This window comes from Pogona vitticeps, chromosome 7 (genome assembly GCF_051106095.1).
Source record: "Pogona vitticeps strain Pit_001003342236 chromosome 7, PviZW2.1, whole genome shotgun sequence".
In the NCBI taxonomy this organism is placed as follows: Eukaryota; Metazoa; Chordata; class Lepidosauria; order Squamata; family Agamidae; genus Pogona; species Pogona vitticeps.
Window position 1 is genome coordinate 18,225,564 of NC_135789.1, and position 27,231 is coordinate 18,252,794.

The 27,231-nt window shown below is 47.9% G+C and overlaps 1 protein-coding gene and 1 long non-coding RNA gene across 3 annotated transcripts; one reads left to right on the top strand and one right to left on the bottom strand.

Annotated features, from left to right (window-relative positions):
* Positions 1-3,316: 3,316 nt before the first annotated feature.
* LOC144583985 (uncharacterized) lies at positions 3,317-8,940 on the bottom strand. The gene is made up of 2 exons (XR_013537944.1): positions 7,215-8,940; positions 3,317-6,135 (listed from the first exon to the last, which is right to left on the bottom strand). It is a non-coding gene; the product is annotated as an uncharacterized LOC144583985 (long non-coding RNA).
* A 118-nt stretch (positions 8,941-9,058) lies between these two features.
* Positions 9,059-22,487, top strand: TLE5 (TLE family member 5, transcriptional modulator). 2 transcript variants are annotated; one of them, XM_072978188.2, is made up of 7 exons: positions 9,059-9,803; positions 14,676-14,773; positions 15,517-15,580; positions 16,168-16,212; positions 17,197-17,259; positions 18,315-18,389; positions 19,532-22,487. In XM_072978188.2, exons 1-7 carry the CDS (start codon positions 9,777-9,779, stop codon positions 19,748-19,750), a joined length of 591 nt encoding a protein of 196 aa, XP_072834289.1. In that variant the 5' UTR covers positions 9,059-9,776; the 3' UTR covers positions 19,751-22,487. The 2 variants fall into 2 exon arrangements, with proteins under 2 accessions (XP_072834289.1, XP_072834288.1); XM_072978187.2 differs by having other exon boundaries at positions 9,065-9,803; positions 19,529-22,487.
* The last annotated feature ends 4,744 nt before the right edge of the window (positions 22,488-27,231 follow it).

Consider the following 27,231-nt stretch of genomic DNA (forward strand, 5'->3'; position numbering starts at 1 on the left):
CAAAGACAACCACTGAAATCCAATATGCCTTTTTGTGATATCTGTTCCGAAATATCTAGCTGTTTCTTTTTTTGTGGGTTTTCAAGGGAGCTTGAACAACAGTGTCCTTTTTGCTGGCTCTTAAACATCTTTAATGATTCGTTTATCTTTTGAAAAGTATTTACTCTCATGGGCCTATGAATAGGAACTGTGCCAGCTTAATTCACATGTCTTCATTGCTTTGCAAGGGGCAGGTGAGAGAGATGGCGCCAGCTTGGCGACGATGATATTAATTGTGGGAATGTTGCTTTTATCTCTCATGCTCAGTCCAAATTCTAAAGATCAAGGAAAACCACCTATGCTATGTATCTCCTTTTCAAACTTTGTTCCATTCCTTGGGTTATTATCAGTATAATACTAGTAGTTTTAAAAGGAAAGGATTGAAATTTGCATAATAAATCTGACAAGACTCACTAGGAAAAACAGAATGCTGGGGAAACAGGAAAAGAGGAGAATCGATTGTGAGATGGATTGACGCCCTAAGGAACCACGACCCTGAGTTTTCAAGAACTCAGCATGGGTGTTGAGGATGGGATATTTTGGAGATCATTCCTTTATAGTGTTGCCATGACTCAAAAGAAACCTGATGGCACACAAAGATAGCAACAAAAAAGTATAACAGTAAATCTGCATTACTGAGTTATGGCAGTTTGATTCCACTTTAACTAATGTGTCTCCATCTTGGTATCTATAAAGGAAGGATTTTGAATTTCCCTATGGATTTTGAGGCAGTTCACCAGAATTCCCCGTTCTTTTCCTAAACTATAAATCCCAAGATTTTACAGGATTGGGCCATGGAAGTTTCAATTACAGTACTATCAAACCGATTGACACGTAGCATAGATGTGCTCTTAGCTTAACCCAAGCTTCAGCTAATTCCTTCCTGGAGGGAGGAAATAAATGATAGTGTGGGGGAAGATCATCATGTTGATGGAACCTCCAGCTGTAGGTGAAGAATACCTTCAAATCTGCATTTCAAACACATCTCTTTTTCTTACAGTAGCCAAGGAGTTCCACCATTCCAGGACGTTGAGTCGAACCAAGAATAGAGATCCCCAGTCTCCACGCCAATGTTGGAAGTTTTAAAAACTTCAGATGCAAAGACCAGAGCAGAACTGAATGGATTCGATCAGGGCGGGAACTGTGTTTCCTACCGTTTTTTGGCTTTCCCTCTAGAGAAAAAAAACAGTGGGAAAAGAGCCTGGATGAAGGGAAAGGGGAATCTTTTTAAACAAACCCCCCCCCCTTTTTCCCCCGGAGCTCTCCTGCTAAGGATCTTCCCTTCCTCCTTGGCTCCTCTTTTCATTAGAGGTCGCTGTGGCTCTTTCTTTCATCCAAACGATCAGCAGCCCTTCCGATTTTCCCAGGGATTTCCATTAAAATGGACCCCTCTTGTCTAGTCCGTGTAAAATATGATCCTCTGGCACCCTAGCTGTCCCTGAGAGATATCGCAGGGTCTGTCTTAATTTTCTCCGAGGATGCAAACGTCCTCAGACCATCCACAGCATCAACACGTGGTTGTCTTCTGCATCTGGAGAGACCTACATTGCTTGGTGGATCGGTTCCACCAGATGAGGAAGGACTGAACCCACTCTAGCTCACTTGCAAAAGGTGGTGGGCTCGGTCCTCTGCCTTTCCAGGCCAAAAGAAGGGGTACACAATAACGAGAGCAGTCCTTTTGGGTGTACGGAAGCTCATCATCACCATCTCCTTACACAAAAGAGCCCGAATAGGCTGAATCAGATCACTTACCCATCTCACCCCATACTGGCGACTCTGGCTGGCAGCAATGGAGAATCCTTTCCTAGCCCTCTCTGGTGATTCCAGGGGCCATGCTTTTTGACTGTTGCACAGGTAACAAATGACTCCCACACACATACTCCACTGTGCTAAACTGAATGCGCTGATCATTCCAAATTTCAAACCCCGAGGAATATAGAATTGTTAGACTGGGTTAGGGAAGGATGTTGCCCGGAAACCCGGGAGAGCGGCTGCTGCCAGTCAGAGTTGACTGCACTGGGTTAGATGAGCTGAAGGCCTGACTTGATAAACCTAACTTAAGGTCTTTGGGCACCCCCCCCCACGCTCCGAATACTCTGAAATTGATTGACAAATTCCACTTACACCAGGAGCAATGGGGGATCTGAGGCCCTCCAGCACAGAAAGAAAGCCACATGCTTTGTCCCCTTCCTTCTGTGTTCCCACAAATGAAAAAGTTTCACGGCTTCCCCTCACTAAATCTTGGCACCACATCTCTCCTCCCCACCCCTCAGGGGGCCCGTCCGATCTAAAACCAGAGCCGTGTCCGTCCTTCCCTCTTTGAGACCCTTGCCTGTGCCGAGCGGCAGGACAGGGCCGGATCCATCCAAGCGGGAGCGGCCTGCTTTTGGTGGCCCGAGAGCAGACCTCAAACCGGGTGACCCGTCTGCTTCCTGGAGACGCACAATGCCTTTGGGACCTTGCCGTTGCCTGTCAGGTCCAGCACAACCTCACACCAGAAAGGGGGACATTTATTTTTTTTGGGGGGGGGCTCTTTGATTGCAACCATTTTCCAAAAGCAAAGAAGGAGAGGAGGGTCAGGATCTGTCCTCGATCCTCCCAGAGTGCAGGACACACAACAATAGGCTCAGGCTACAGGAAGCCAGATTTCAGCTGAGGAAAAACGTCCTAACTGTTAGAGGAGGACGACCATGGAAAATACTGTAAAACAGAGGGAAGACAGGATAGTACCCTTCAAAGATTTGAAAGGCGGTCCTCCAGAGGAGGGGCAGGATCTGTTCTTCATCATCTCAGAGTGCAGGATGCATCAGAATGGGCTCAAGCGACAGGAAGCCACATTTTGGCTGAACATCAGGAAAAACCTCCTAACTGTTAAAGCAGTACGACAACGGAACCCATCACCTCAGAGGGAGGTGGTGAGCAACACCAGAGTCATTCAAGAGAAAATTGGACTCCGTCTGCCAGATCTGCTTGGATTTGAGTTCCTGCCTTGATGTTTGGACATTTCAGCTCATGCCGTTAAAATGGGATGAAATTAAATCAGCCACAACAACCTCAGAGACCTCAGAGTAGATGGGTGAGAAATATTATCTCCGGTGGCAAATGAGTGATGATTACACCTTAATTAGTCTGGAATGGGAAAGTGCCGAAAGGAAGCAGGAAAAAAAAATCATGGGTGTGAAGACATAGGATTTTCGGCACATCAAACCTTCAGAATTTAATTATCCCCAAGTCTTTGATCAAGGTGGAATGATTTGTGAAAGATCCTTCTCTCTCCCCCTTGACTTCTTCCATGGGGTGGCCTGCTTTGCCTTGCAGCCCGATGGGTTTATTCCCCAGACACCCACCCCCTCACATCCGATCCCGTGGGGCAAAATGGCATCTCAGGATTTTAAATAAAATAATAATAAATAAAGTGTCACCCAAGCCAAAAGACGGGGGGGGGGAACCCCAGAATTTTAAAATCAGTGATCCTGAGCGGTTCAATGTTCTCCCTCTTCTATTGCCGATAGCAAAAGAATTGTCAAAAAGTTCCAAGAGTCACAAAAATGTCCAATAAGTCCTTTCTGAGCACTTGTTAATTAATTAAGCATTTGAGATAGCAGGGAGAGGGGGCTGCATCCGTGGAGGTTAGACAGGAGAGGAACTATGAAACAGTTAATCTCTGACCACCTGAATGTATATTGGCAGCCATGATTTTATTTTATTTATTTTATCAATTTCATTCATTCATTCATTCATTCATTCACACAACCCATCAAATTGCTATTAAAATCAACAATACAAAATTACAATCCACAGTAAATACAATAAAACCAGTCACCCATTAAAAATAAAAACTCTGCATTTAAACAGAATTCAACAAATTGATAATAACTCAATAACACATTTTCTTTGTTTCTGATTTATTTATTATTTCCTTTTCTTCAACATTAGGATATTATTCTGTCTTCTTCATTCCTGTTTATATCTGTTCAACACCAATATTGTTATTCTTAATGTTTATGCAACTTTTCATTTACTCCCTTTCTTCTTTTTTCTCCTCTGTGTTAGTTCCAGAAGGATACATTTCCCTTATTGCTGATGCTTATACATCGATTATTACTATTTATTCAATACTAATCATATTTTACCCTCTTTCTTCTTATTGATCTGTTATCACTACTATTACAATGATTATCATTTATTCAACATGAATAGCTTTTTACTGTTTTGTATTATTCCTCTATTATTATATTATTTTATTTAACAGGAACAGTATTTTACAGGGTTTCATATCATTATTAATTTGTTATTTAAATTATAATCAGTTCAACATGAATGCACGGCTTCTACGATTAGTCATCTGTTGATCAGAATCCTATCGCTTATATATCCCAGAATATGTACAATGGCGTAAATCATAGCAGTGAATTAAGTTAATGAGTTGCCGCTCACATTCCCAAATGAGTTCCAAGTCCCTCGACTGGTGCACAGTGAGGGAGACAGAAGTGCACACTCCTTGATTAACAGCAGTTTTTCTCCTGGGATTTAAACCAAGGCACTTATGCAGGCATATGTGAGCAACAGGATTTCTGACCATTCCTATTAAGTAAAGATTCTATCATTAACTTTCCCCGGTTCAGGTCTTGCAAACTCAAGGCTGCGGCTTCCTTCATGGGATCAATTCATCTCATGTCCAGGCTTCCTCTTTTCCTACTGTCTTTAATTTATCCTGGCATAGTTGTCCTTTCTAGGGTTTCTAATGGTGGTTGGACCTTCAAAAAACAGAAGCAAAAAAGCATATGTTGTATCTAAGGAACAGGACATGGAAAACTTACTTTTTTGGAACTACAAGTCAGTTCTTTCAAACCTCTGAGAAGCATTCAAATGCAGTATGACAAGGGATGACACCCAAGGTCATAGTGAGCCGAAGCAACCCGGGAGGCAAAAAGAGAAAAGTAGTACCCAGACTTTATGATCCCCGTGTGGGTGTGTATGGGTGTGCGTGCCCAGACACCGTGATGACACAACACTTGTCTTACACACATCTGAGAGCCATGGGAAATCTTTTCCTCTCTGATCTAAGAGCAGGATGTAAAAGAGGAGAAGGTGTGTGGAATGGAAGATATTCTGAATAATTTACAAATCCTTTTTATTAAAACGGGATTGTTTCTGGAGGCTTCTTCAGACTTCCTTCCCTCCCTCCCTCCCTTTCTCCTTCCTTCCTTCCTTCTTTCCTTCCTCTCTCTATATTTTTCTTTCTTCCTTCCTTCCTCTCTCTATATCTTTCTTTCTTCCTCCCTCTCTATATATTTTCCTTCCTTCCTTTATATCTTTCTTCGTACCTTCTGCTATCCATCCATCCATCCATCCATCCATCCATCCATCCATCCATCCATCCATCCATCCATCCATCCATCCATCCATCCTTCCTTCCTTCCTTCCTTCCTTCCTTCCTTCCTTCCTTCCTTCCTTCCTTCCTTCCTTCCTTCCTTCCTTCCTTCCTTCCTTCCTTCCTTCCTTCCTTCCTTCCTTCCTTCCTTCCTTCCTTCCTTCCTTCCTTCCTTCCTTCCTTCCTTCCTTTCTTTCAAAAACTATGGACATTCTCTTGACGGGTCCTCATGAGGCCAGGGTGCCTTTGCATTAACGCCTCACAGCCAGGTCCTAAACAAATTACCGTAAGTTCAATCGCAAACAGGGGGTGGGTCGGCGGCCTGGACGCCAGAGAGATCGGCCCCGACTTCATGCTCAGAAGAGTAATTTTATTTTTTTAAGAACAAGTACCCAAAGGGGAGGACAAGAAACACAGCGCTGCTGAGAACAGCCACCCCCACCACGGGCATTCAGAGGCTGCCTGGTTGAAATGTTTCTGTATTAAATCCATTCCTCAAACCGCCCTTTCTGAGTCACCTTGAGGCTCCAACGGTGACTTTTCCCATTTTGAGGTTTGGAAACAATTTCAAAATGGCAAGGTAGAACTCCTGGGTCACTCAGGGGTTGAGGCCTCTGATGATGTAGCCAGAGGTTGGGAGTTCGAATCCCCCACTTGGCCTCCCAGACAGGGGCTGGACTGGATGACCTTTAGGGTTCCTTCCGGCTGTGCCGTACTGAACTCTAAGATTTAAAATTAAAATGGAAGGTGTTAGAAACAAGAAACCTATAAAAAGGAAAGGCATTCAGAACAGCTGACAAGTTTTAACAGCCCCACTATAAGCAAATGAAGGCAGATTCTATCTAAGCTCCTTAGAAGACTTTCACAGTCAAGGGGACTTTACATGGGATTTCCCGAGAAGTAGCCAAGTTAGCAAAAAAAGAGAATCTAGTGGTGCCTTTAGGCTAAACAGCGCAGGATTTCCCAGATTATAATCTGCTCATTCGGATCTACCTGCATTGCAGCTGAGCGATTTAAAATCGGCAAAAACTTATCCTGGAAAGACTACAAAACTATTCTGTGTATTCCTTCATTCCATGTAGACTTTCCAGAGTGGTTACCACATTAAGCCGAAGATATGACGGTATTTTCCAATTACGAAACTAGCTGGATTGCTCAGGAGGTTGAGGTCTCTGGCTGCGGAGTCAGAGGCTGTGAGTTCGATTCCCCCATGGTGCCTCTCCAGAGAGAAGAGCCAGCCTGAATGGCCTTGGGCCAGATGCACCATCCCAGAAGAAGGGAATCACTTCTGAGCAGCTCCTCTCCCTGGGAAAACCCTGGGAAAGGGTCGCCATCCATCAGAACTGACTTGATGGAAGAATGGAGAAATACCAGGGACGGAGGAGCTACTCAGGAAACTATCGGCCACTGCAGAACCAGACATGCTTTCAGAGGCATCACGGGACCAACCGAGACATGTTGTAAAGGGAAGCTGGTGTCAAAATGGGTCCAGAAAAGAGTCAGGAAACGAGGGGAAGAAAAGAATGTGGCGAAGAACCCGTTGATGATATTAGATGAACTCCTAGGTGGCGGCGAAAACTCAGATCTATAGATGTAGTACAGATGGTTTGTTTTGTTGTTGTTTCTGTTTTGTTTTACTTTGTTGTTTTGTATGCATGAATAAAAATAATTAAAAAAGAACTGACTTGATGGCAGGCAATTACAGTATTATTCAAAAACAGCAGGCACAGTCTATCCAAATTATACAAACATTGACTGGAATTACATGACAGACACAAGTTTTTACCAGAAACCTAAGTACCTGTTGAATATCAACGCAGGAGGTAGGTTGTCCCTCATATTGCCATTTTTAATAGCTCTGATGGTGGTGTAATTTCTGAGATCTGCAGCTGCTTACAGCACTGTGTGGAATTTCTGGAGATAGTTCCCAAAGCCCCGATGACGACGGGGACCCCTGAAGTGGGTTTCATTCATGAACAAGATGTTTCGATGACCTGGTCTCTGCCCTTGGTTAGTTTTTCCCATTCTTTATTTTCAACTCGGGCATCCCCTGGAATTGCAACGTCAATGATCTTGACCTTTCTTAATTCTATCACTACCCTGTTTCCCCGAAAATAAGACCTACTATGATTTTTCAGGATGCCTGTAATAGAAGCCCTACACCAAAAATAAGCCCCATGTTAAGTGAAAGCCCGGCCTCCACCCTTGCAGCAGCAACCAGAAGATGACAGGACTGTCTTTGAATAAATGTAGATGGTTGTACATGAAAAATATAAAGCATCCCCCGAAAATAAGCCCTAATGTATTTTTGGAGCAAAAATTAATATAAGACCCTGTCTTATTTTTGAGGGAACACGGTACTGTATCTGGTGATCCCGACATCCCATAAGATATTTATTTGATCTTCTTCATCATCAAGTAATGTGAAAGCTGGACAGTGAAGAAAACTGGTGGGGAAACAGTAAATTCATTTGAAACATAGTGCTGGAGGGGAGTTTTACAGACAAGAAAGGGGGTCCCACATCCGGTCAAGCCTGAACTCACTTCTAGAAAATGACTAAACAGAGGTTGCCGTACTTGGAGCACATCCTGAATAGACAAGACTCATGGAGAAGATGACCATGCTGTGAAAAGTCAAGGGCAGCAGGAAAAGAGGAGGACCTAAGGCGTGATGGGTTGACGCACCACAGGAAACCACGACTCTGGGTTTGCAAGAGTGGAGCAGGGCCGTTAACAGAAGGATCTTCTGAAGAGGACGCGTTCATAGAACACCCGAGTTGGAAGTGACTTCGCACAACTAAATGCTTATAGAAAAGCGATGTGATGGGTCTGCATGATGCTGAGGATTGGTTTAGGCCCCTGGCTGCGGAGCCAGAGGTTGGGAATTTGAATCCCCCACGGGGCTCCTTGACAGGGGCGGGACTGGATGATCCTTAAGGGTCTCTTCCAGCTCATCAATGCGAAGATGATGATGATCTGTCCATGACCGTTAAGCTTATGTTTCTGGCTGCGGAGCCAAAGGTTGGGAATTTGCATTCCCCAGTGGGCCTCCTTAGCAGGGGCTCTGCTGCTCTCGATTATGATCATTAATAATAATTGTAAATGAAATTAAATTATATTAAATTTAATGTTTGCTACTGGATAGCTCAGTGGGGTTCAGGAGGCGAGGATGTGGAATCCCCCACAGAGCCTCGTTGACAGGGGATGGACTGGATTATATCTAGGGGTCTTCGAAGATGATGGTTGCGGTTGTTCTAACAGCTCTCCTCGGCATCTGACGCTTTCTTCTGACCCCACAGGTCTTCGTGTCGCTTTTTCTCCTCTCTTCCTTCCTTGCCTGTATAAACCCCCCCCGCGCCGCCGCCGTCCCGCCGACTTTTCCTGGCGCTGCCTCCCAAGAATTCCGCCAGGCGCCGGGTGGTCTCTTCTGGGGTGGGGTGGCGGGTGGGGGGGTGGAGGATTCGAACCCAGGGCTCCGGGGGGGGAAGAGAAAGAAGGGACGCCCGGGAAGGGGGAGGAGGTCGAAGGACAAGGTGGGGGGGGAGAGAGAGAGAGATCCGGGTAAGGGAGGGAGGGAGGGAGGCGAGGAGCGTGCGGCGAGGGAGGCGGGGAACTGGGGGGGCGACCCTTTGGAAATGCGGTAGCGGAGCAGCAGGTGGTGCTGCGGCGGCGGGAGCTGGGAAGGCGGGCGGAGCGGCGCCGCGGAAGAGAGAGGAAAGGCAGCCGCCATTAAACAAAAGGCGAGGCAGGGCCGGGACGCCCAGACCAGGCCGGGACGCCCCCCCCCCCCCTTCCAGATCCCCGCGCTTCTTTCGCGGGCCTGCAGGCGCCCGGGCCCGCCGGATAGAGAAGCCGAGCCCCGAGCCCGGGAGAGCAGGATCAGGCCCTCTTCCTTTCTGGGAGACGACACCCCCCCTCTATTTCCCCGCTTCTCTCTCTCTCCCCCCCCCCGGCGCTGCCCCCTTTTCCCCCTTCTTTTTTTAGGGGTCTCCCCGCTCGGCCTCGCCTTTCCTGCGCTTTTGCGCACAGCCGCGCGTAAAAGCGCAAACCGCCGGGGGTTTCTCTGCCGCTTTGCGCGCGCGCGCGCGCCCACCCCCCCCTCCGGGGGCTCGCGTCGGTCGGGGCGATCCCCCCCCTCAAAAAAAGGGGGCCCGTCGGGGACCCTCTTGCTCGCCTTCCCCCCCGCCTCCTCTCCCTCCCCCCCCCGCCGCCCAAGAAGGAGGGCAGCCAGAGAAGGCGAGGCGGCCAGGCACCCGGGGGCTCACAAAGACCGCTGCCGTCACACTCCGGCTCTGCGGCAGGAGAAGGAGCCGATCCGGAGTCGATTCGGAGCGGATTCGGAGCCACGCCGCCGCCGCCTGATATGATGTTTCCTCAAAGCCGGCATTCGGTGAGGAATCGGGGGGGGTTGCTTAAAAGGGGGGGGGAAGGTGTCCAAGGAAAATTTCGGGGGGAGGCTCAAGAGAAGGAGGAGGCGTCGTCCTTGGCGTCTTTCCTCCTGAGGAGGAGAGGGGGATCGGGTCCGGCAAAGGCAGCGGAAGGAAGGGGGGGAAGAGAAGGGAGTCGGGGTGCTTTGGGGGAGGGGGGCTGGGGGGGGAGGGGCAAGGAAGGGGGTGCAGGGCAGGAGGGGGGATCGGTTGACGGCGGAGGAGCGAGGGGGGTTTGGGGTGCTCTATGGGGGAGGGGAAGCCAGCTGGGGAAGAGATCTGTATGTAAACAAACCGGGGTTTGGGGGTTCAGAGGAACATTTGCTGAAGGCAGACGGGAGACCGGGAGGGTGATTCCTCCCCCCCCCCCCGAAAAAATAAATAGGAATTAATTAATTCCTCCAAAAAGTTGGAGGAAGGGCGATTCTACCAGTAGGGAAGGAGGCTGTCCTGAAGGCAGGCCGCCTGAGGGAGAAACAGAGAGCCCCCCCCCCCATTTCGCCGATCCCTTCTCAGAGGGGGTGGTGTTTGGGGGCTTCGGGGTGAGGAAGTTTTCGCGGGTGGCCTTCTCGAGGGGGAACGGTGTTCCGCGGTACCCGGGGAAGAGGCAAGAAAGCTAGGCCTGGCCACGGAGGGCCTTGCGGGATCTGGATCGGAGAGGAGAGGAGGTTCCTGGAGGATCCGAGAGGATCCAGGAGAATCCAGGTTCTCCCAGGCTTGCTGGAGAACCTGGATTTTGGACCAGTTCTGTTTTCCGGGACTACAACTCCCAGAATTCTCTCCCCCCCCCCCAGTTAAGAAGAAAGTAATGCCTCTGAGCTGAGGGACGAAAGAGCAGGGAGGAGAGGATGATGGATAAATCTTGACCCGAGCAAATGGGTAGGGGTGAGGCATTCCTTCTCGGCCCGCCGTTCTGCTTAGGCCCTCATCCTGCCCCTAAGGAGGCTGTCGGAAATGAGGAGTTTAAATGGGGCAGACAGAGAGAGAGAGAGAGAGATGGTGGAGGATGGGTTGTGGAATCCTTGTTGGAGTAACATAGGGGCCGGTGCTGTGTCAAAGCAGGGAACCCAGTCTCTTCCAATTGGCAATGGACTACAACCTCCATCAGCCCCAGTGAGCACAGCAGGAGGGCCTGAGGCTAAGGGGAGTGTTAGGCCCAAACTATCTAGAGCCAAAGGAAACACTGGCCCCTTTTCTATTCCAAATCCCATTCACCCCAGTAATTTGTGGAGTATGGGAAGACCATGAGTTCCCCAGTCCTCATCCAAAGAGTTCTAGGTTTTCTCCTCCTGATCTAGAACATGCAAAGCTTAGAGTAACCTGAAACCTTTGGATGATTTCCTCTTTCTTTTCAATTTTTCCCCTCAAGTACTGTTATTTTTTTTTAAAAAAAATGAAAACAACAAGACTTTGCAAAGTCTTCCATGTTACATTTATTTATACATCAAATAAACTTCAGGCAGGTGCTGTATGTTCTTTTATTAGTATGCTTTCAAATTAAAACAAATAATGTGTTAATTGTAATTGTTTAATTTAATTACAAGCTGCCTTGACACTCATTCTGCCAGGACAGGCAGACTAGAACTAAAACAAATGTTTAATACAGTAAAAAGATATAACATAGTATCTCTCACAGTGAAACTGTATACTAGATAGGAGAATACTATTTATCCACTTTTAAAAGTTTGCATAAGGGAAAAAAATGTTACTTCGTCTCAGGGTATATAGTTTTAACGGTCCAGCGTGGCTCCTATTTGTATGCGTTTGTCAAATAAAATTTCCATTTTTCCACACCTATGTATGCCAAGATTTAATTTTTTTTATTATTAAATGACCTGTACAAATCCCAGAAAAATGAAAATGTCAAACTCCCTTCCCGTAGAAAAGTAGCTTGTCAGGGAGAAAGGTTCAGTTGCTCCCCTGATTTGCTAGATTTCCACCTGCAGGGACTTTTGAAAGTTGGGGGTCGGAATTTGAAAAAAAAAATTGAAATCTGGAACTTCACAACACACACACACACACACACACACACACACACACACACACACACACACACACACACACACACACACACACACACACACACACACACACACACGAAGATCAAGGTGGCTTCGGGACCTTTAAGCGATGCCACCCAGAACAATTTATTTGAGGTCTATTCTGCCTGTCCTGGCAGAATGAGTGTCAAGGCAGCTTGTAATTAAATTAAATAATTACAATTAACAGATTATTTGTTTTAATTTGAAAGTGTACTAATAAATGAACATACACCACCTGCCTGTTTGCTGTTTGATATTGTTTGTAGCTGGGATCCTCCGGAAAGGGCCGTGGACATGTAGGACTCCCCTCCCCCCAAAAAACCTGCAAAGAAGCATACCGTGTGAAACCAAAACTGCCTAGATATCCACTTCCAGATTTTTAAATTAAAGATGGGTATTCTGGGATGCGAAACCATGCCGAAGGGAGCTGTGACCTATTTCAAAGGCAAATCAACACTGTCTGGAGGCTACAGGGAGATTTTTTTTAAAAAAAATTCCCATAGAAAAAGGGAGCAGAGAATGTCACGGGCCTGGAAGGACAGCTAGCGAGTTGTTGGTTTTTCCCCCCCAATTTGTGCAACCTTGCTTTATCCCAAATGACAGCAGGCCTCCTAGACTAGAGATGCGAGTCTTTTTTGGAAATATTTGGAATTGACCCTGGGAAATGATTACATTCCTAAGCCATGATCATAAAAGCACAGAATAATGTCCTTGGAAGACCCCTGCAGTATAAGGCCACCTGGACCCAAAATAATCAAGTTAAGCATCTAGTCCTCATCGTTCATACCTAATTTGGATAGGAACAGACACATCCTTACACCACATCCGGGCCTTTGTGCATCGGGACTGCCTCTAATAAATTTGCCAGACTTAAGAACTTCAGTATGAGTGGGAAATGTGGGGGGGGGAGCATAACTGCTATAACGTAGAGTTTCTGGATTGAGATGACTGGCCCAGTGCATGTTGGTCAGCGTCTGGGACGTCTTGAATGCTCAATCAAATCACACTCCCATTTTCGAACCATGATGAAACGCTCCTTCCGAAGTTCATCAAGGATAGACAGATACTGGGTATCAATTGAGGGGAGCAAGAGGGGGCCCAGTTTTCTCAAAACGGTATAGAGTGGAGGTTAATTGTAATTAATAATCCATCCATAAATGGTTCTTAAGTTCAGTTTTCCTTGGGACAAGTTGAAGGTGGTGAATTTGGGCTGTGCTCCTTCCCAGTTTATTGTCACAGTGACAAAGGGGAGCGGGGTTTGAACACAGGTCTCCCAAATTGGTAGCCTGAGGCTCTAACCACTGTGCCGTCCTGCATCTCAGATCTCACAAAGCCCCGTTCTCTCTAGGTGAAAAGCTCACCAGATCTTGGTGTCTTGTCAATTTCAATCCTGAAGGTGAAATTGACAGGGTTTCCCACCTTCCCTCTCTGGATTACCTGAGTCTGGTCAATTTCAAGCACCTCCCTTGTTTTATACCCAGAATAATTTATTTAATCCCCTCACCTACTGCTGGCAGCATCTGAAGTGACGAAGAATCCTGTGGAATCTTGTAGATGAACATATGTATTACGACACAGACTTTATGATCTGCCAGATGAAATGGCTGCTAGTCAGTGATTCTCAAAGACAGGCTGGTGCTTCTGCCAAGCCGCTGATATTTTAAGTGTTTTAGGGAGGCGTGTGTCCTGTTTTGAAACAAAAATAGAGATTTTAACTTTTTTTTTTTTAAGTGAGGGAAATGATCACTCTTTTAATACCCAGCTTGTTATATCATCCTGCAATTTACAGCTGCCTTTTTAAATATCTGGATGGAGGTTATTGTGGCTTTACTGATGCTGGATATGACAGCTTAACATGAGGATGCTGCATTGCAATCATCATCATCATCGCCATCATCTTAGAACTGCAGAACTGGAAGGAATTATCGAGTCCAGCCCCTGCCCAGTGGGGAATCAAACTCCCCCTTCCTTACCCTAAAAGCTTTTCTCCTTCCTGAAGTCTTTCACTGTTTATTTTTATCATGAATGATCAGCTGTAACAATCCTGGCAGTTCATTTCTCATTATATGAGTCAAGCATTATGACTGTCCTCATTTGAGACGTCATGATGTTTTCTTCCTCACTGTTTTTTTCACGTCAGTACTTCTTCCTCAATCACCCTCTTGACCAAAGAAATTTTCAGCTTACTGCTTTAAACCCACCTTTCTATAAGCTTCTCTCTTTCGTGTAGCCCTCTGTGCGAATGCCCCTGAGTTTGATTTAAACCCACACGTGAAATGGTTCTATCTTTTTTTTTACCATCGCCTGGGTCGAAGTCCAGCATTTTATGATAGAACCGAGAATACGTCGCAATCGTACAGTGTACATTTTCAAAGCTGGTTTTATATTTCTTCTCCTAACAAAGCTGCTCGGGACCAACTGTAGCCTTGCTTTTATTGTGTAGCTGTGTTCATCCCACATTTTCTTTTCCGTCTCCGCTCTGTTCCCTGCTTTTTACTGACGATTGTGAACTTTGGTTTTCTTAGCGTCCATTTCCGGGCTGTGTTCATTCCTTCCTGCATTGATTTTACTGAGTTCCCTTTGCAGACCTTCTCAACGGCCCATCCTTTCCGCTGTTTTCCCCGGCTGTTTGAAAGCCTTCTTCTTTTTCTCCTTTTGGACATCGTTGCGATTATTTTGATCTTTGATGCTGCTCCGGACAATAACCCTCCGCCAACCCTCTCCAGCTTGTAAATTCTACTCCTGCAACAGTGGATAAAATACGTTTTCCTCTCCGTTTTGTGTCACACCTAGGGTTCCTCTCACCTCCCTCAGCAGCTGAAATTCACAACATCAGATTCCTGTGACCGGATTAAAGATGAGTTCCAGCTGCTTCAAGCTCAATACCACAGGTATGTTTTCTGTTCCGCTTTGCTTCTTCTTTCAGGCTTCAGCCATAACGTCTTTGTAATCTGATTTGGCACAAAGTCGAAACATGCCTCTGGCTCATGAATAGAGAAAAGTGTGGTAGGCAAAGTCCTTGCACTTGCTGGGAGAGGTTAGAAATAGGGTTGCCCCTGTTGCAAAGTTTTGATTTTTTTTTTTTTTTTTTTTTTTGGTTAAATCCCTCTAGCGGTACAGCACGGACTCACAGAGCAGAATAGTTTCACAGTCCCCGGAGTAGTCCACCCCTTTTCTCCTTCTGTCCCTTGCAGTCTCAGTAACTCACTTTGAGATGTTAGTAGGAGAAAGAATAAAACCAACTGTAAGTAGTGCAGAGGTCAGACAGCAAACTGACAAACATGACTGTTTTCAGCAACAGACTCTAGAGAGGAAAAAGCTCAAAAGCAGAGAGGCGGGGCTCTCTTTGAGTTCAGAGGCTGGAAAGGAACGATAGGTTGGTGCTGGATTGATTGACAGTCGCTCCAGCCCAGAAAGGTCCCTCCCAGCCAGACCTACTAAAAGCAGCATGCAGGGTTGCAAACACTCCCAACAGTACAGATTCATGAAAACCTTGCCAGGGTCTGTTTTCTAAAGGATGAATATAAAATTTGCCTGTAGTGAATCAGCGGTTCCTTCCCTACCCTTATTTTTTGTTGATTAGAGGCCAGCTGATTTCTATTGCAAAAAACCCCCTCTTCCTTTTTCTCGGCAGTCTGAAGTTGGAGTGTGACAAACTTGCCAGTGAGAAGTCAGAAATGCAGCGCCATTACGTGATGGTAAGATTTGCATGGGTGACGGGGCCGTTGGGTCCAGCGGGGAGGCAGGAACAGCACTGAGGGTGGAACAGTGGGGAATGGACCATCTTTGTGGCTTCCTCTTAAGGAACCGAGCTTTCTGAGAACGCGAGCTTTTGTTGCTTTTAAAAAAGTTTCTAGTCCTCTTGACTGCAAATGTTTCTAGTCCTCAACATGCTGGCAGCACCCCTCATCTCAGATGGGTGCAGTGGCCCAAAAGCGTAGATCATTTGTTAGGTGCAGTCAGGTAGCTGCTGACTAACAGCACCCCTTGAGAGGGTTGTCGATGTATCCTGCAACTTCTCTAGCCACCAAGAAAGGAGCCTCCATGGACAGCTGCAGTATACCTCCCATCCCAGATTTGGGAGGGAGGAGGCAACCAAGAAGGGGCACTGTTCACTCCTGGGTTTCCAGGAGGCATCTTATTTTGGGGGGGGCGGCAGGGGAGACTAGAATTCAGAGGCTTTTTATGCGGTGCGCCAAGGAAATTAATATATGTTTTCTTTTCTTGTTCAAAATCCTAACTCCCCCCCCCCCCGCCCTTGACTCTCTGCTTCTTGGACTTGAAGTATTATGAGATGTCTTACGGACTCAATATTGAAATGCACAAACAGGTGAGCGTTTTCTCTTGACAATTTACTTTAAGAAAACGTAAAGGCTGAAACCACTGCTTCCCGGCTGCCTCTGCTCCCCCCTTCCACCCGAGCATCCGCTTCCCTTCCCAGTTGCCCTGCGCAGAATTTTAAATGAAGCCATCTCTCGAATGCAGGATCCTATCCTCTCATATTGTGCAAAACGCCATCAATAAATAGAATTTTACAGTAATGGGATCTGTCCCTCATCGAGTCCAGTCCCTGTGAAGGAGATACTGTGGGGGATTCGAACTCCCAACCTCTGGGTCCGCAGCCAGAGATAGAAAAACCCTTGGGGTATCCAGCAGTCCAATTCACAAAATAATTCCTTAGAAATTCCTTCTTAAGGTGTTGCTGAGTTAGGCCTTCTCTAGAGTCCATTTCTGGAGACACCCCACTTCAAGAAGGATGCCAACAAACTGGAGCAAGTTCAGAGGAGGGCAAGGAGGAGGAGGATCAGGGGGGCTGGAAACCAAGCCCTGGGAGGAGGAAAGACTGGAAAGGACTGGGCCTGTTTAGCCTTGAGAAAAGAAGACAGAAGGGAGAGAGGAGAGCTTTTTTCAAAGACCTGCAAAGTAGTCCTCCAGAGAAGGGGCAGGATCTGTTCCTGATCCTCCCAGAGCGCAGGGCACACCATAATGGGCTTAAGCGACAGGGAGCCAGATTTCAGCAGAAGATCAAGAAAAAAAAAACTTAACTGTTAGAGCAGTACGACAACGGGACCCATGACCTCGGGAGGTGGTGAGCGCTACAGCGTGGGGGGCCTTCAGGTGGAAATGGGACCACCCTCTGTCCGATCTGCTTGGATCTGGATTTCCCCCCCCCCTTGGGAAGGGGGTCGGACTCGAGGCTCTGGCTGGTTCCTCCCAACGCCCTGGTTCTGTGCTTCTAGCATCCCGTCCCCCTGATACATTTCAAAAGTGGGTGTCTCTTCCCGCCTGCCATTCTCTCCTCTTCTTCTTTCAGGCCGAAATTGTGAAGCGGTTAAATGGAATTTGCGCCCAGGTCTTGCCGTACCTTTCTCAAGAGGTAGAGCTTTTTATTTCTTTATCTTTCATCTTCTGGTTGGAAAGGCTAAGATATCCCCTGTCTGTGTCCACCATGTTTTGGCCAACGAGGAGAGAAGCTTTGCCCTGCCTTCTGAAATCGGGCCAGCGCATCCCGTGTCTGAGCCCTGCGACGCAAACACCCAGCTTCTTGACGGCTGTCCTTCTTCCGTCACAAAGCCCCTGTCCTTTATACTAGGGCTCAGGAAGCCGGAATTGCAATAAACACTCAAGAACCTATGACTCGTAGTTGTTCAGGGTGCCCTGGTAAGCATGAGAGATCATGCTCTGGGAACGGTCTCTCCCGAGCCCCCTTCCGTTCTCACATCTGCTAGGGCTTCCTATGCTAGGAGCACTTGAGTGGGGTTATGTTTCCAGTAGCCTAATAATGTTTCTGGTGAATGGGGGGGGGCGCTATGGGAAATGGCATAGGCCAGGGCTCCTGGCTAATACAGTAGGACCCCCATATCCATTGCGGATTGGTTCCAAGACCCCCAGGGGAGCTGAAAACCGTATATAGTGTTCACTATTATGCATGGTTTTTAATTTCCATAATGGTAAAAGAAAAGGGGAAAAAAACCAAGACTTTTTTTTCCCCACACACATTACCAGAACAGGCCACTAGAGGGGGTCAGAGGCCATGCTATGTGTTCTTCACTAACAAGTATTCTTAGCATAGTCTCTGGCTCCATCCAGTGGCCTGTTCTGGTAATACATGTGAAAATAGTTCCTTTCCTCCCCCCACCCCCCGGAGTCCTGCTGTGTGCTAATAATGTTCCTGGTGATGAATTGGAGATCATGGGAAATGAGCTTTATCTGGACTCTTGACTAACTTGGAGATCAGTGAGTTAATACAGATTGTGAGCCAGGCAGGCCCCCATGTTTTATTCTACTTTCTCGTTACACTCGGGCCTCCCTTAAGCTAGGCCATGTGTTCCCTGTACAGTATCTGCCTTTTTTTTCTTTTTTGCTTGCATCCCCAGCATCCATTAAACAGATTTTGGCTTTCTTTCCCCACCCCCACCCCTGTCTTCCCAGCACCAACAACAGGTCCTCGGAGCCATCGAGCGAGCTAAGCAAGTGACGGCCCCAGAGCTGAACTCCATCATTCGGGTGTGTGGCGCTCCTTATGAGAACTTGGCGGGGGGTGGGGGTGGGGGGGTTTGACCTGTGCCAGGTTTCCTTAGGGTGTTCTTATGGATGATACAAAAATGACCTCATGAATTCCAAATTCAGGGGAACCCAGGAGTAGGATCACTCCTCCCGATTTCAGCCATTTTGCCCTTTTCCAAGGCAATCTATTTCTCTTTCATTCCCCACGTCCTCTCTCTCTCTCTTTCTGCTTCTGCATCTGCTTGTTCAGCTTCTTTTTAAAAGGAAGAATTGCAAACAGAAACTAATAATTTTGAAACCCAGGAACCCTGGGCCACTGAATTTCCAAAGGATCCTCTTGGATCGGCTGAGCAGCACTGGTACACCGGGGAAAAAAAATTAACTGGGTACCAGATCAAGACTGGAAGGGCTTGAGTTCAGATCCCTGTCAGTGTTGCAGCTGGGTGACCTTGGGCTGCTTGTTTTCTTTTATTGGGTTGCTCCAAGAGTGGGGAAATGCCCCCTTCAGCTATAGCTCTCCCTAAAGGTCTTTTGGGGTTCTTGTCTAGTGTTGGCGTCCCACGTGCTAGCCAATACCTCCCTCTTGAATGGAGATTGTTTAAGGGTGAAAGTAAGACCAACACCCTGGCTGAAATCCTGCTTCACCGTTACCTGCGCATAACGCACCCCTGTAGACCCGGTAGAGGGGGGGAAACTGCAGCAGGGTGGAGTGGTTTTCCCGAAGCGCTTCCACAGGTGTGTTGTGCAAAAGCCACGTGAACTGCACAACCGGCGGCGCCACCGCGACGCGAACTTGAGCCCCCCCCATACTAGCTGCCCAGGCGTATAACCTGCCATGCTTCCAGAGGCGTCGTTTTACAGAACGCCAACTTCTACAGCCTCTCGGCCACCGAGTCTGCGTGTACGCTCTCCGTGAAGGAGCCCGTAACCCTCACACATTTTTGTATCATCTGAAAAGAAGAGAGAGCAATCCGAGCAGTGCAGGCTGAGCCCCTGAACCAGGGGGATCTCGTAGACCGATGAGCCGAAAGGCGGATGTCGGATTGATTTTCCTTTCCCTGCCGGACGGCTGGGTGAGTGTGCGGCCCCTCGCTCACCCCTCTCCTCGCTGTTTCCTTTTCCCCTTCACTTCTCTACAGCAGCAGCTTCAGGCTCACCAGCTCTCGCAGCTGCAAGCCCTGGCCCTGCCCTTGACCCCATTGCCGGTGGGGTTGCAGCCCCCCTCCCTGCCTGCCGTCAGCGCCAGCACCGGGCTCCTCTCCCTCTCCGCCTTGGGCTCGCAAGCCCACCTCGCCAAGGAAGACAAGAACGGCCACGACGGAGACGCTCACCAGGACGACGACGGGGAGAAGTCGGATTAGAACGGTTCCTGTGGGGATCGTGGGGGGGGGGGTTGCTGGGGATGGCGGTGGGGCAGAGGGATCGGTTTTTTAAAACGCAGCATTTCTTCCGATTCACGCTTCGTGGAACGGCAGCGGTTGTCCAGCGGAGTGGTGAGGGGACAGAAACGAGATGGGTTGGGTGCATCTGTGTCCCCCCTGCTTTGTGGGGGGCCTCGTCTCTTCTCCCCTCCCCACCCCCGCTGTTGCAGCAATAAGGTCAAGGCGCCTCTCTCCCCCATGACGCTCGTCCCGCTTGCATGAGCGATACCCTCCAAAATCGTTGCGTTACGCTGCGTCGTGTGTCTGTGTGCATTTTCAGGGAGGTTGGACAAGGGAGAGGACGAGCGCTGGGCTTAACCTCTTCTCCTCTTCCGTCTACCCGCCCAGCCACCCACCCACCCCCCAAACTCGAAAACCGGCCTTCCTGCGATGTTCAGACTAAGAGCCAACGGCCCCCACAAACCTGAGTCCCCAGCCGAACGCTCGCATCCCCTCTCGTGTGCTTGTGGTCCACTCTGTTGTTTCGGTCTTTGTGTTAAAGCACTAACTCTTAGGGAGGGGGCTGACCCTGAACTGAGTTGGGTGTTTTATGGCAACCCACATGGCGGGATGTTTCCCACCCACCCACCCTGCCCATACGGCACTGTGCTGGTATCCTGGTGTCCCCAGAAAGGGAAGGGGTCAGTCGGGGTACGTCATGTGCTGAGGCCCTAAGCATCAAAGAGAGCAGTGTTTGGAAACTTTAGGGCATCAGGATGATGCGTTCCCCTTGATGCCGTTTTAAGTCTGTGGCCTTTGGCTTTACGCAGATTAATTCGCTGGTTGATTTGTTAACTGTTTTGTGAAAATGTTCATCCGGCCTAGATATTCTGAACAGTTCCCAACGCATCAAGTGGAAGAAGGGTTAAACTCGTCTTTGCAATCCACACAGTTTTACCCTGTTGTCGGGTCTTTTAGCCAGTTAGCGACACGCATTAATCCCAAACAAATTATTTCCAAACACTGTGAGGGGGTCACTCAGTTTATATCTGATTCGCTCCCGCCCCACCCCCTGCTCATTTCTTTTGTAGCAGCTAAATGGATTTTCAGGGGACCAGTAAAACACACACACACAACACACACACAAAAGTAGTCCCGCAAGTTGGTTGTGTTCTGTGATGTAACAGTTACTTCAGTAGTTGTGTTTGATTAGTGTCTGGCCAGGCCCCACGGCAGAGAGGAGGACTGAACTGGCCAAGCATGGAGGTCTGTTACTTTGTCCCGCACCCACCCCCGTAATTTCAGGCATGGGGAAGGCCTTTCTTAGACTCCCGTGTCATATCGTTGAGGGATGATGGGCATTGGAATCCAAGAATGTGGCAGCAAGCGCCACAACCCCTGCTTACATTCATTCAGGTGGGTGAGGATAAAGCCCCCACCCTGTTGAACCTGCCGCATTTCACAAGATGCACCACAAGAATAAAAAAAAACATTCCAGAAGCAGGATAAAAGCCAGGTCCTTCATTCCACCACAGTTCATGCTTTCCTCACCCTCCAACCATCCACCCGTCTGACCTCGGGAGATGGGTTGAGCGCCAGGCCGAAAGCTAGGTGATTCCGAGCTCAGGGGGGCAGTGGATCTGCTCCGGGTTTTCCTTTGGATTTTACAGGAGCCGTCCAAGAGGCTCACAGTCCCCTGCCCCTTTCCAAAGGGACTTTGCCTTAGAAGGTTCCTGCAAAGTTCCGGCCAAGACTCACTGCCCACACGGAACCGGACTCCCCAGCCGAGCGCTCGCATCTGTGACCCACGCTGTTGTTTCTCTCTGCCCCACCTACTGATGAGCAGGGGATTTGTGTGCACAAACTGGAAATGGGATGAGGGGAGGCTGTCCATCATAGATCTCATCCATTCCTCTTCTGCCCCCTCCCAGTGCATTCTTTCGTCTCGCTCTCTGCACCCAGACTCACCCTCTGGTTTGAACTGCATCCCCACCACCGTACCCCTTCTTTCTCTCCTCCCCCCTCCCTCTTCATCCCCCCCCTCTGCCAGCACTGTTTTAGAGGATCAGCACCTTTTGTCATTATGCATGTATCTTGTTTTTAAGGTAGCACAGAAGCAAAATTTATATATATATATAAATATATAAATATATTAGTTCTGTAACTCCCTGCAAATCTCATGACACTTTTGCCCGTGATGTCCCGTCGCTCTCTCTCCCTGCCCCCCCCCAGGCCCCCTCCATGTCCTGGTAAATCTGGAATCTGAATCTCGTGTAATTTCTTTGTGGGTATGACTTTTTAAGGATTCTGTGTGGAAAAGGGGAATACGTTGGGTGGAAGAAATAAATACATTTTTGCCTGTCTTTTTTCTTTTCTTTTGAAACTCCCTGTTGATGTTTCTTTTTGTTCTTTGGGTTTTTTTTTAAAAAAAATATACTGTGGGTTTCCCTTCTTTTTCTGCACGCTAGCTTGAATTCTTCTTCTTTTTCCTTAACCCCCCCCCCAATCTAACATAAGAACATTTACGACAAAAATAAAAGTGTCCCCCCCTCCCGTGTTTGTATATATTCCTTCGGCGAAAGGAAGAATGAAAAGAGAAGAGCTTTGTTTGCTTAATGTGTTTATTAATCACTTGACCTACATTAACAGGAACTGAGAAAAAAAAATTCTGTATTGAAGATGTAATAGCTGTGCCTTTTCAAATAAAGAAATCAGATGGTTGGTTATAATGTGATAATTCCTTCTTCTTCTTTTTTGTACCCTCCTTTTATACTTCCGTCGTCGGCTTCTTTTCTCCTTCCATTTTTTTAAAATTACAAAGCAGGAAGCTTTGTTTTGCTATGTCACCACAAGAGGGAGCTCCTCTCTTTGCTATGAGCTGCTCTTGAGCACCACTGGTGGTGGATGGTGGTACTACATCGGCTTATTTAATTTGACTGTCTGAGACAACAAAAACAGCCGGTGGGAATGCTCTTGGACTTCGCTCTTTGGCGTGAAAAAATAAAGCTCTGAAGGTGGTAACAAAGAAGCTGGCCTTTCTTCGTCAGGATTGCACCACAACAGTCAAGGGGGAAGGGTAAAATTGCAAGGTATTATGCTTTGTGGGTGCTTTGGGGGAGTTCATGCGTCCGTGGGGCATTCATTGGAAAATACGGATTCGTTTATCGTTCTCATTGCTTGGAGTCCCATCAGTCAGGTCTTTAAAAAAGTTTTAATAGTTTAAATGCATGAAGGCTGGATTTAACATGAGGGATCTGTGGTAGGGGGTGCCACCCCACCCTGTGAGCACCTCTGAGCCCTTGAATCTACCCAGTGGTCACCCTGGGAAGTTATACATACCCCTGATCGAGTCTTAGTCCACAGAGATCTCACCATGGGCGCATCCCGCCTTCCTTCCCAAACCTGACCTTGATTCTGTCCCTCTGCTGATTGCCCTCCCCTCTTACCCCCTCCTTGGTCCCTCACCGGCGCTTGATTCCATTGACCGCAGCCAAGTGCTTCCCCTCGCCTGTGGATCCGGAAAGCTTTGTCAAGATGGAGTGCGTTGGCTTCCTCTCCCGGCGCATCACTAATGCAAGAGTCGAACCAGCCGCGGAGAGGCGGGTTCGGTGGTGGTGAGGAAGCTGAATCAGTGGGGGGGGGGGGGGAATTGAAAAGACATCAATAATTAAACTGCCACTCAAGAGAATGGAAGTGAAAACAAGCCAGAGAGAGAGAGAGAGAGAGAGGAATGGAAAACAGCCAGTCCCAGGTCTGGGGTAGTGGTTCTCCAGACCTCTAATGACGGGGGGGGGGAGCAGGGCCATATGTAGAGCAGAACAACTGAGGCTTTGCCCCAGTTTGCCAAAATTTAGAGGGTGCAGAAATCTCGTGAGAGTGAGGAAAATAGATAGCAACACCCCCTAGACTTTTTTTTCACTCTTTTTGGAAAGCACAAATGTTCTGCTTTTGGTGGTTGTAGTTTTTTTCAGGCTGTCGGGCCGCGTTCTGGAGGTGGTTCTTCCTAACGTTTTGCCAGTCTTGCGGCCGGCCTCTTCAGAGGACAGGTGTTAGAATTCTTATTTTAATTTCTTTTAGAGAAGGGGTGTCGACTTGTTTATATCGGACCCATGATTTGCCGGCGGGGGGGCGGGGGAGTTAATGAGAGATGGTGGGTTCCCGCAGGTGGTCTGTTCTGAAATTGCTTTTTGGTGCCCACTAGTGGTCAGTTCCAATATTGCCACATGCAAATACTTCCCCAAAATATGAACAGGCATGGGGGGGGGGGGGAGGAAGAGAATGATAGAAACCCTGCTGCATCCTAATACCTCTCAAGTGTGAAATTAACTAGGAAATACTACTTGTAACTAGTTACTTCTGAGTCCCGGGGAACCAAATTGTCCACAAATATTTCTGCACAAAGTTTGCTACTCTAGGTTTCTAGTCCCCGCAGACAGCAGAATCGAAACATTCAGATTTTGACATGCGTCGTGCCCTGCACCCAAGAAGGCCAATTATAATCTATTTAAAATATGTTCCATCCTGTTTTATAGAAAACACGCTACACCGTACAAGACTCCTAATCTGTATTCTCTGCTGAGAGGTTTAAATTGAGTAGCAAACCTTCAGAGCCCCGGATTGCTCGGACTACAAGCTTCATCCTCCTTAACGGTGGTGATCATGCCAGTGGGGGCTGGCCGCAGCTAGTCGGCCGCAGGTTGCCGACCCTGGTCCGAATCCCCCTGGAGTGATCCAGAACGGCTGCACTCCGGGATGTGGAGGGCAGCATCACACACCTCCCTGGCCACGCACGGACAGCTCGGCACCTCCTTTCCCCACCCCTCTGCCTTTGATGAGTGCAGACACAAATTCGGCAAAGCAAATAAGGTAATTAATAAAAGATTAGGACGCAATGTGGCACATTAAATATTTAAACCCCACAGCTGCCGGGAGGGAGGGAGGGAGGGAGAGAGAGAGGACAGACACAGCTGGCACTCTTGCTGTGCTGCAGGAAAAGAAAAAGGCAGGGCTCTCTCTCTCCTGAGCATGGACAGAGTGCCACCATCCTCCCACCCCCAAAATATAGTGGACAGATGCATACATTTGGTCACAGGAAAATAAAACTGCCAGTTCTCGACTAGGAATCATTTTGGTGCCTTTAATTTTTTAAAAATTGTAATTAGGGGCAAGGATGCAGGCAGGATAGGATTTCACCAGGCCTCAAAAGCAATTTAACATGGAACCGCTCAGAGGTTAGGTCTCTGGAGGTTGGGAGTTCGAATCTCCCCCCCCCCCCGCCTGGGGCCTTCTTGACTGGGGCTAGACTGGATGACCTCTGGGTATTATTATCATCACATAATTAAGGGCAAATTCTGCTTTTGATATTCAGTCTCTCTCTCTCTCTCTCTCTCTCTCTCTCTCTCTGTGTGTGTGTGTGTGTGTGTGTGTGTGTGTGTGTGTGTGTGTGTGTGTGTGTGTGTGTGTGTGTGTCAGGGCAGGGAGGAACAGCAACAGAACAGAAAATCCAACCCAGCACATTTTTAAAATATATGTATTCCCCCCCCTCCCCGTTCTTCCAAGGAGAAATGGCTCTGCATACGCTCAGGAAGCCCCCCCTCCTCCGCGCCCCCCCCCCGGCTCCCCAGGCCCTTCTCTGCATCCCCGAAGGTGTCTATTTGGTTGCTGTTGTGGAGGAAGGCTTGGTATTTACCAGGCAGGCTGAGCCTGCTTTTGGAATTAAGGCCAGCGAGAGGGAGGGAAGGCGGTGGGAGTTGGCGGGGGGGGGGGGGGTCGAGGAAGGAGGAAAGAGAGAGAAGCTCAGCAAGAACACAAGGCCGGCTGTTTTGGACGGGAGCCCTGGCTGGCAGGCAGGCAGGCTGGCTGGCCGGCTCCCCCAGAGAGATCTGGCTTTTGATGGAAGCCTTGGCTGCTCTTAATGCTGGAGGCATGAGCTCCCCCCCTCCTTCTTTTCCACCCCCCTCCGGATCCCCCCCCATCCCTCCATCTCTCTCTCTCTCTCTCTCTCTCTCTCCCTAATGCTTGATTGATGGGCAGCATAAAAACCTTGACTGGGTTAGATCAATGGGTTGCAATTATAGCAACCAACCAGTCAGGGGGAAGGAAAAAAAAAGGGGCTGGGAGACCCACGTTACTTTGATGGACAGGGAGGAAAGAGGGGAGGGGAGAAGGAGAGGGGGAGAGAGGGGGGGGGGGAATCAGAGCAAGGGTTCATGGGAAATGTAGTTTCCGGCTTCCTGCCTCTTTTTTTGCGATGGCAGCTGCCACCTCTGGTTTCTCTTTCCTTCTGGGGCCGAGGCTGATCATGCGGGCCAGGGGGGGCTTGGCTTGCACTGCAGAGCCCAGCACCCCCAGTTGAGGGGGTGATGGGACCTGGAGTCCACAGGAGTTTCCTTGCTTTGTGAGGCAATTCATAACATTCAAACGTTTTGTGGAATCCTTGTGGGGGAGGGGGACAAATCAGTTTATTATTTAACACCAGCATTTTAAAATCTATCTATCTATCTATCTATCTATCTATCTATCTATCTATCTATCTATCTATCTATCTATCTATCTATCTATCTATCTATCTATCTATCTATCTATCTATCTATCTATCTATCTATCTATCTATCTATCTATCTATGATACTGTATTTTAAAATGGTGGATTGCTGTAGAGATGCTATGGATCGACTATGGGGAAAAAGGCAGCACATAAAAGAATAAATGAATGAATGACTTAATTAATTAATAAGATTGAGAGGCGCTGCAGACCAACCCCCATCCACAAACCTGTACTGTATTCTATTTTCATCTAAACAGCTTCATCTCTCCATGTATTTCTGGTTCCTTGGGATTATAAAGTGACCACACATTTATGCACACATGTACCCATATAGCTGTAGTTCAGAGGCTGCGAGTTTGAATCTTCCTGGGTGAGGAGCCAGCCCGGGGTGGCCTTAGGGCAAAAGCTGCATCGTCCCAGAAGAAGGGAAAGGGAGAGCCTCTTCGGAGGCCTCTCTCCCAGGAAAGCCCCGGAAAGGGTACATCATAAATCAGAATGGATTTGAGGGCACACAATGATGATAGTGATGATGATGGAAACAGAAGAAAAAGATGCTTCCTGGGAATGGCTAGATGCTTATGGAGAAAGCCAAGCAGCCCTTTCCGTCCAGGGTGTGATTTAACTATAACAGCCGTCTGTGGTAAATAATCACCTTGCTTTTGATGAAATGCCACCAAACATCAAGCAAAACCCAAATAATAATTATTATTAATAATATTAATAAAAGACACTTTACCATCACTGTAGGTTTGACAGAAACATCCCTCCCATCTTAATATTTGGGACAATCATCTCCTTTTCAAACTCTGGAAGGAGCCCAAGTGAAGAACCACTCTGCCCATTTCTCCTGCAAAGGTTTACTGGGCGAGGCACTCAAACTTCTCTTTGAAAAGCCTTTAACTTTTTTTTTGCTTTGAGAAAGAAACTTCGCTTTA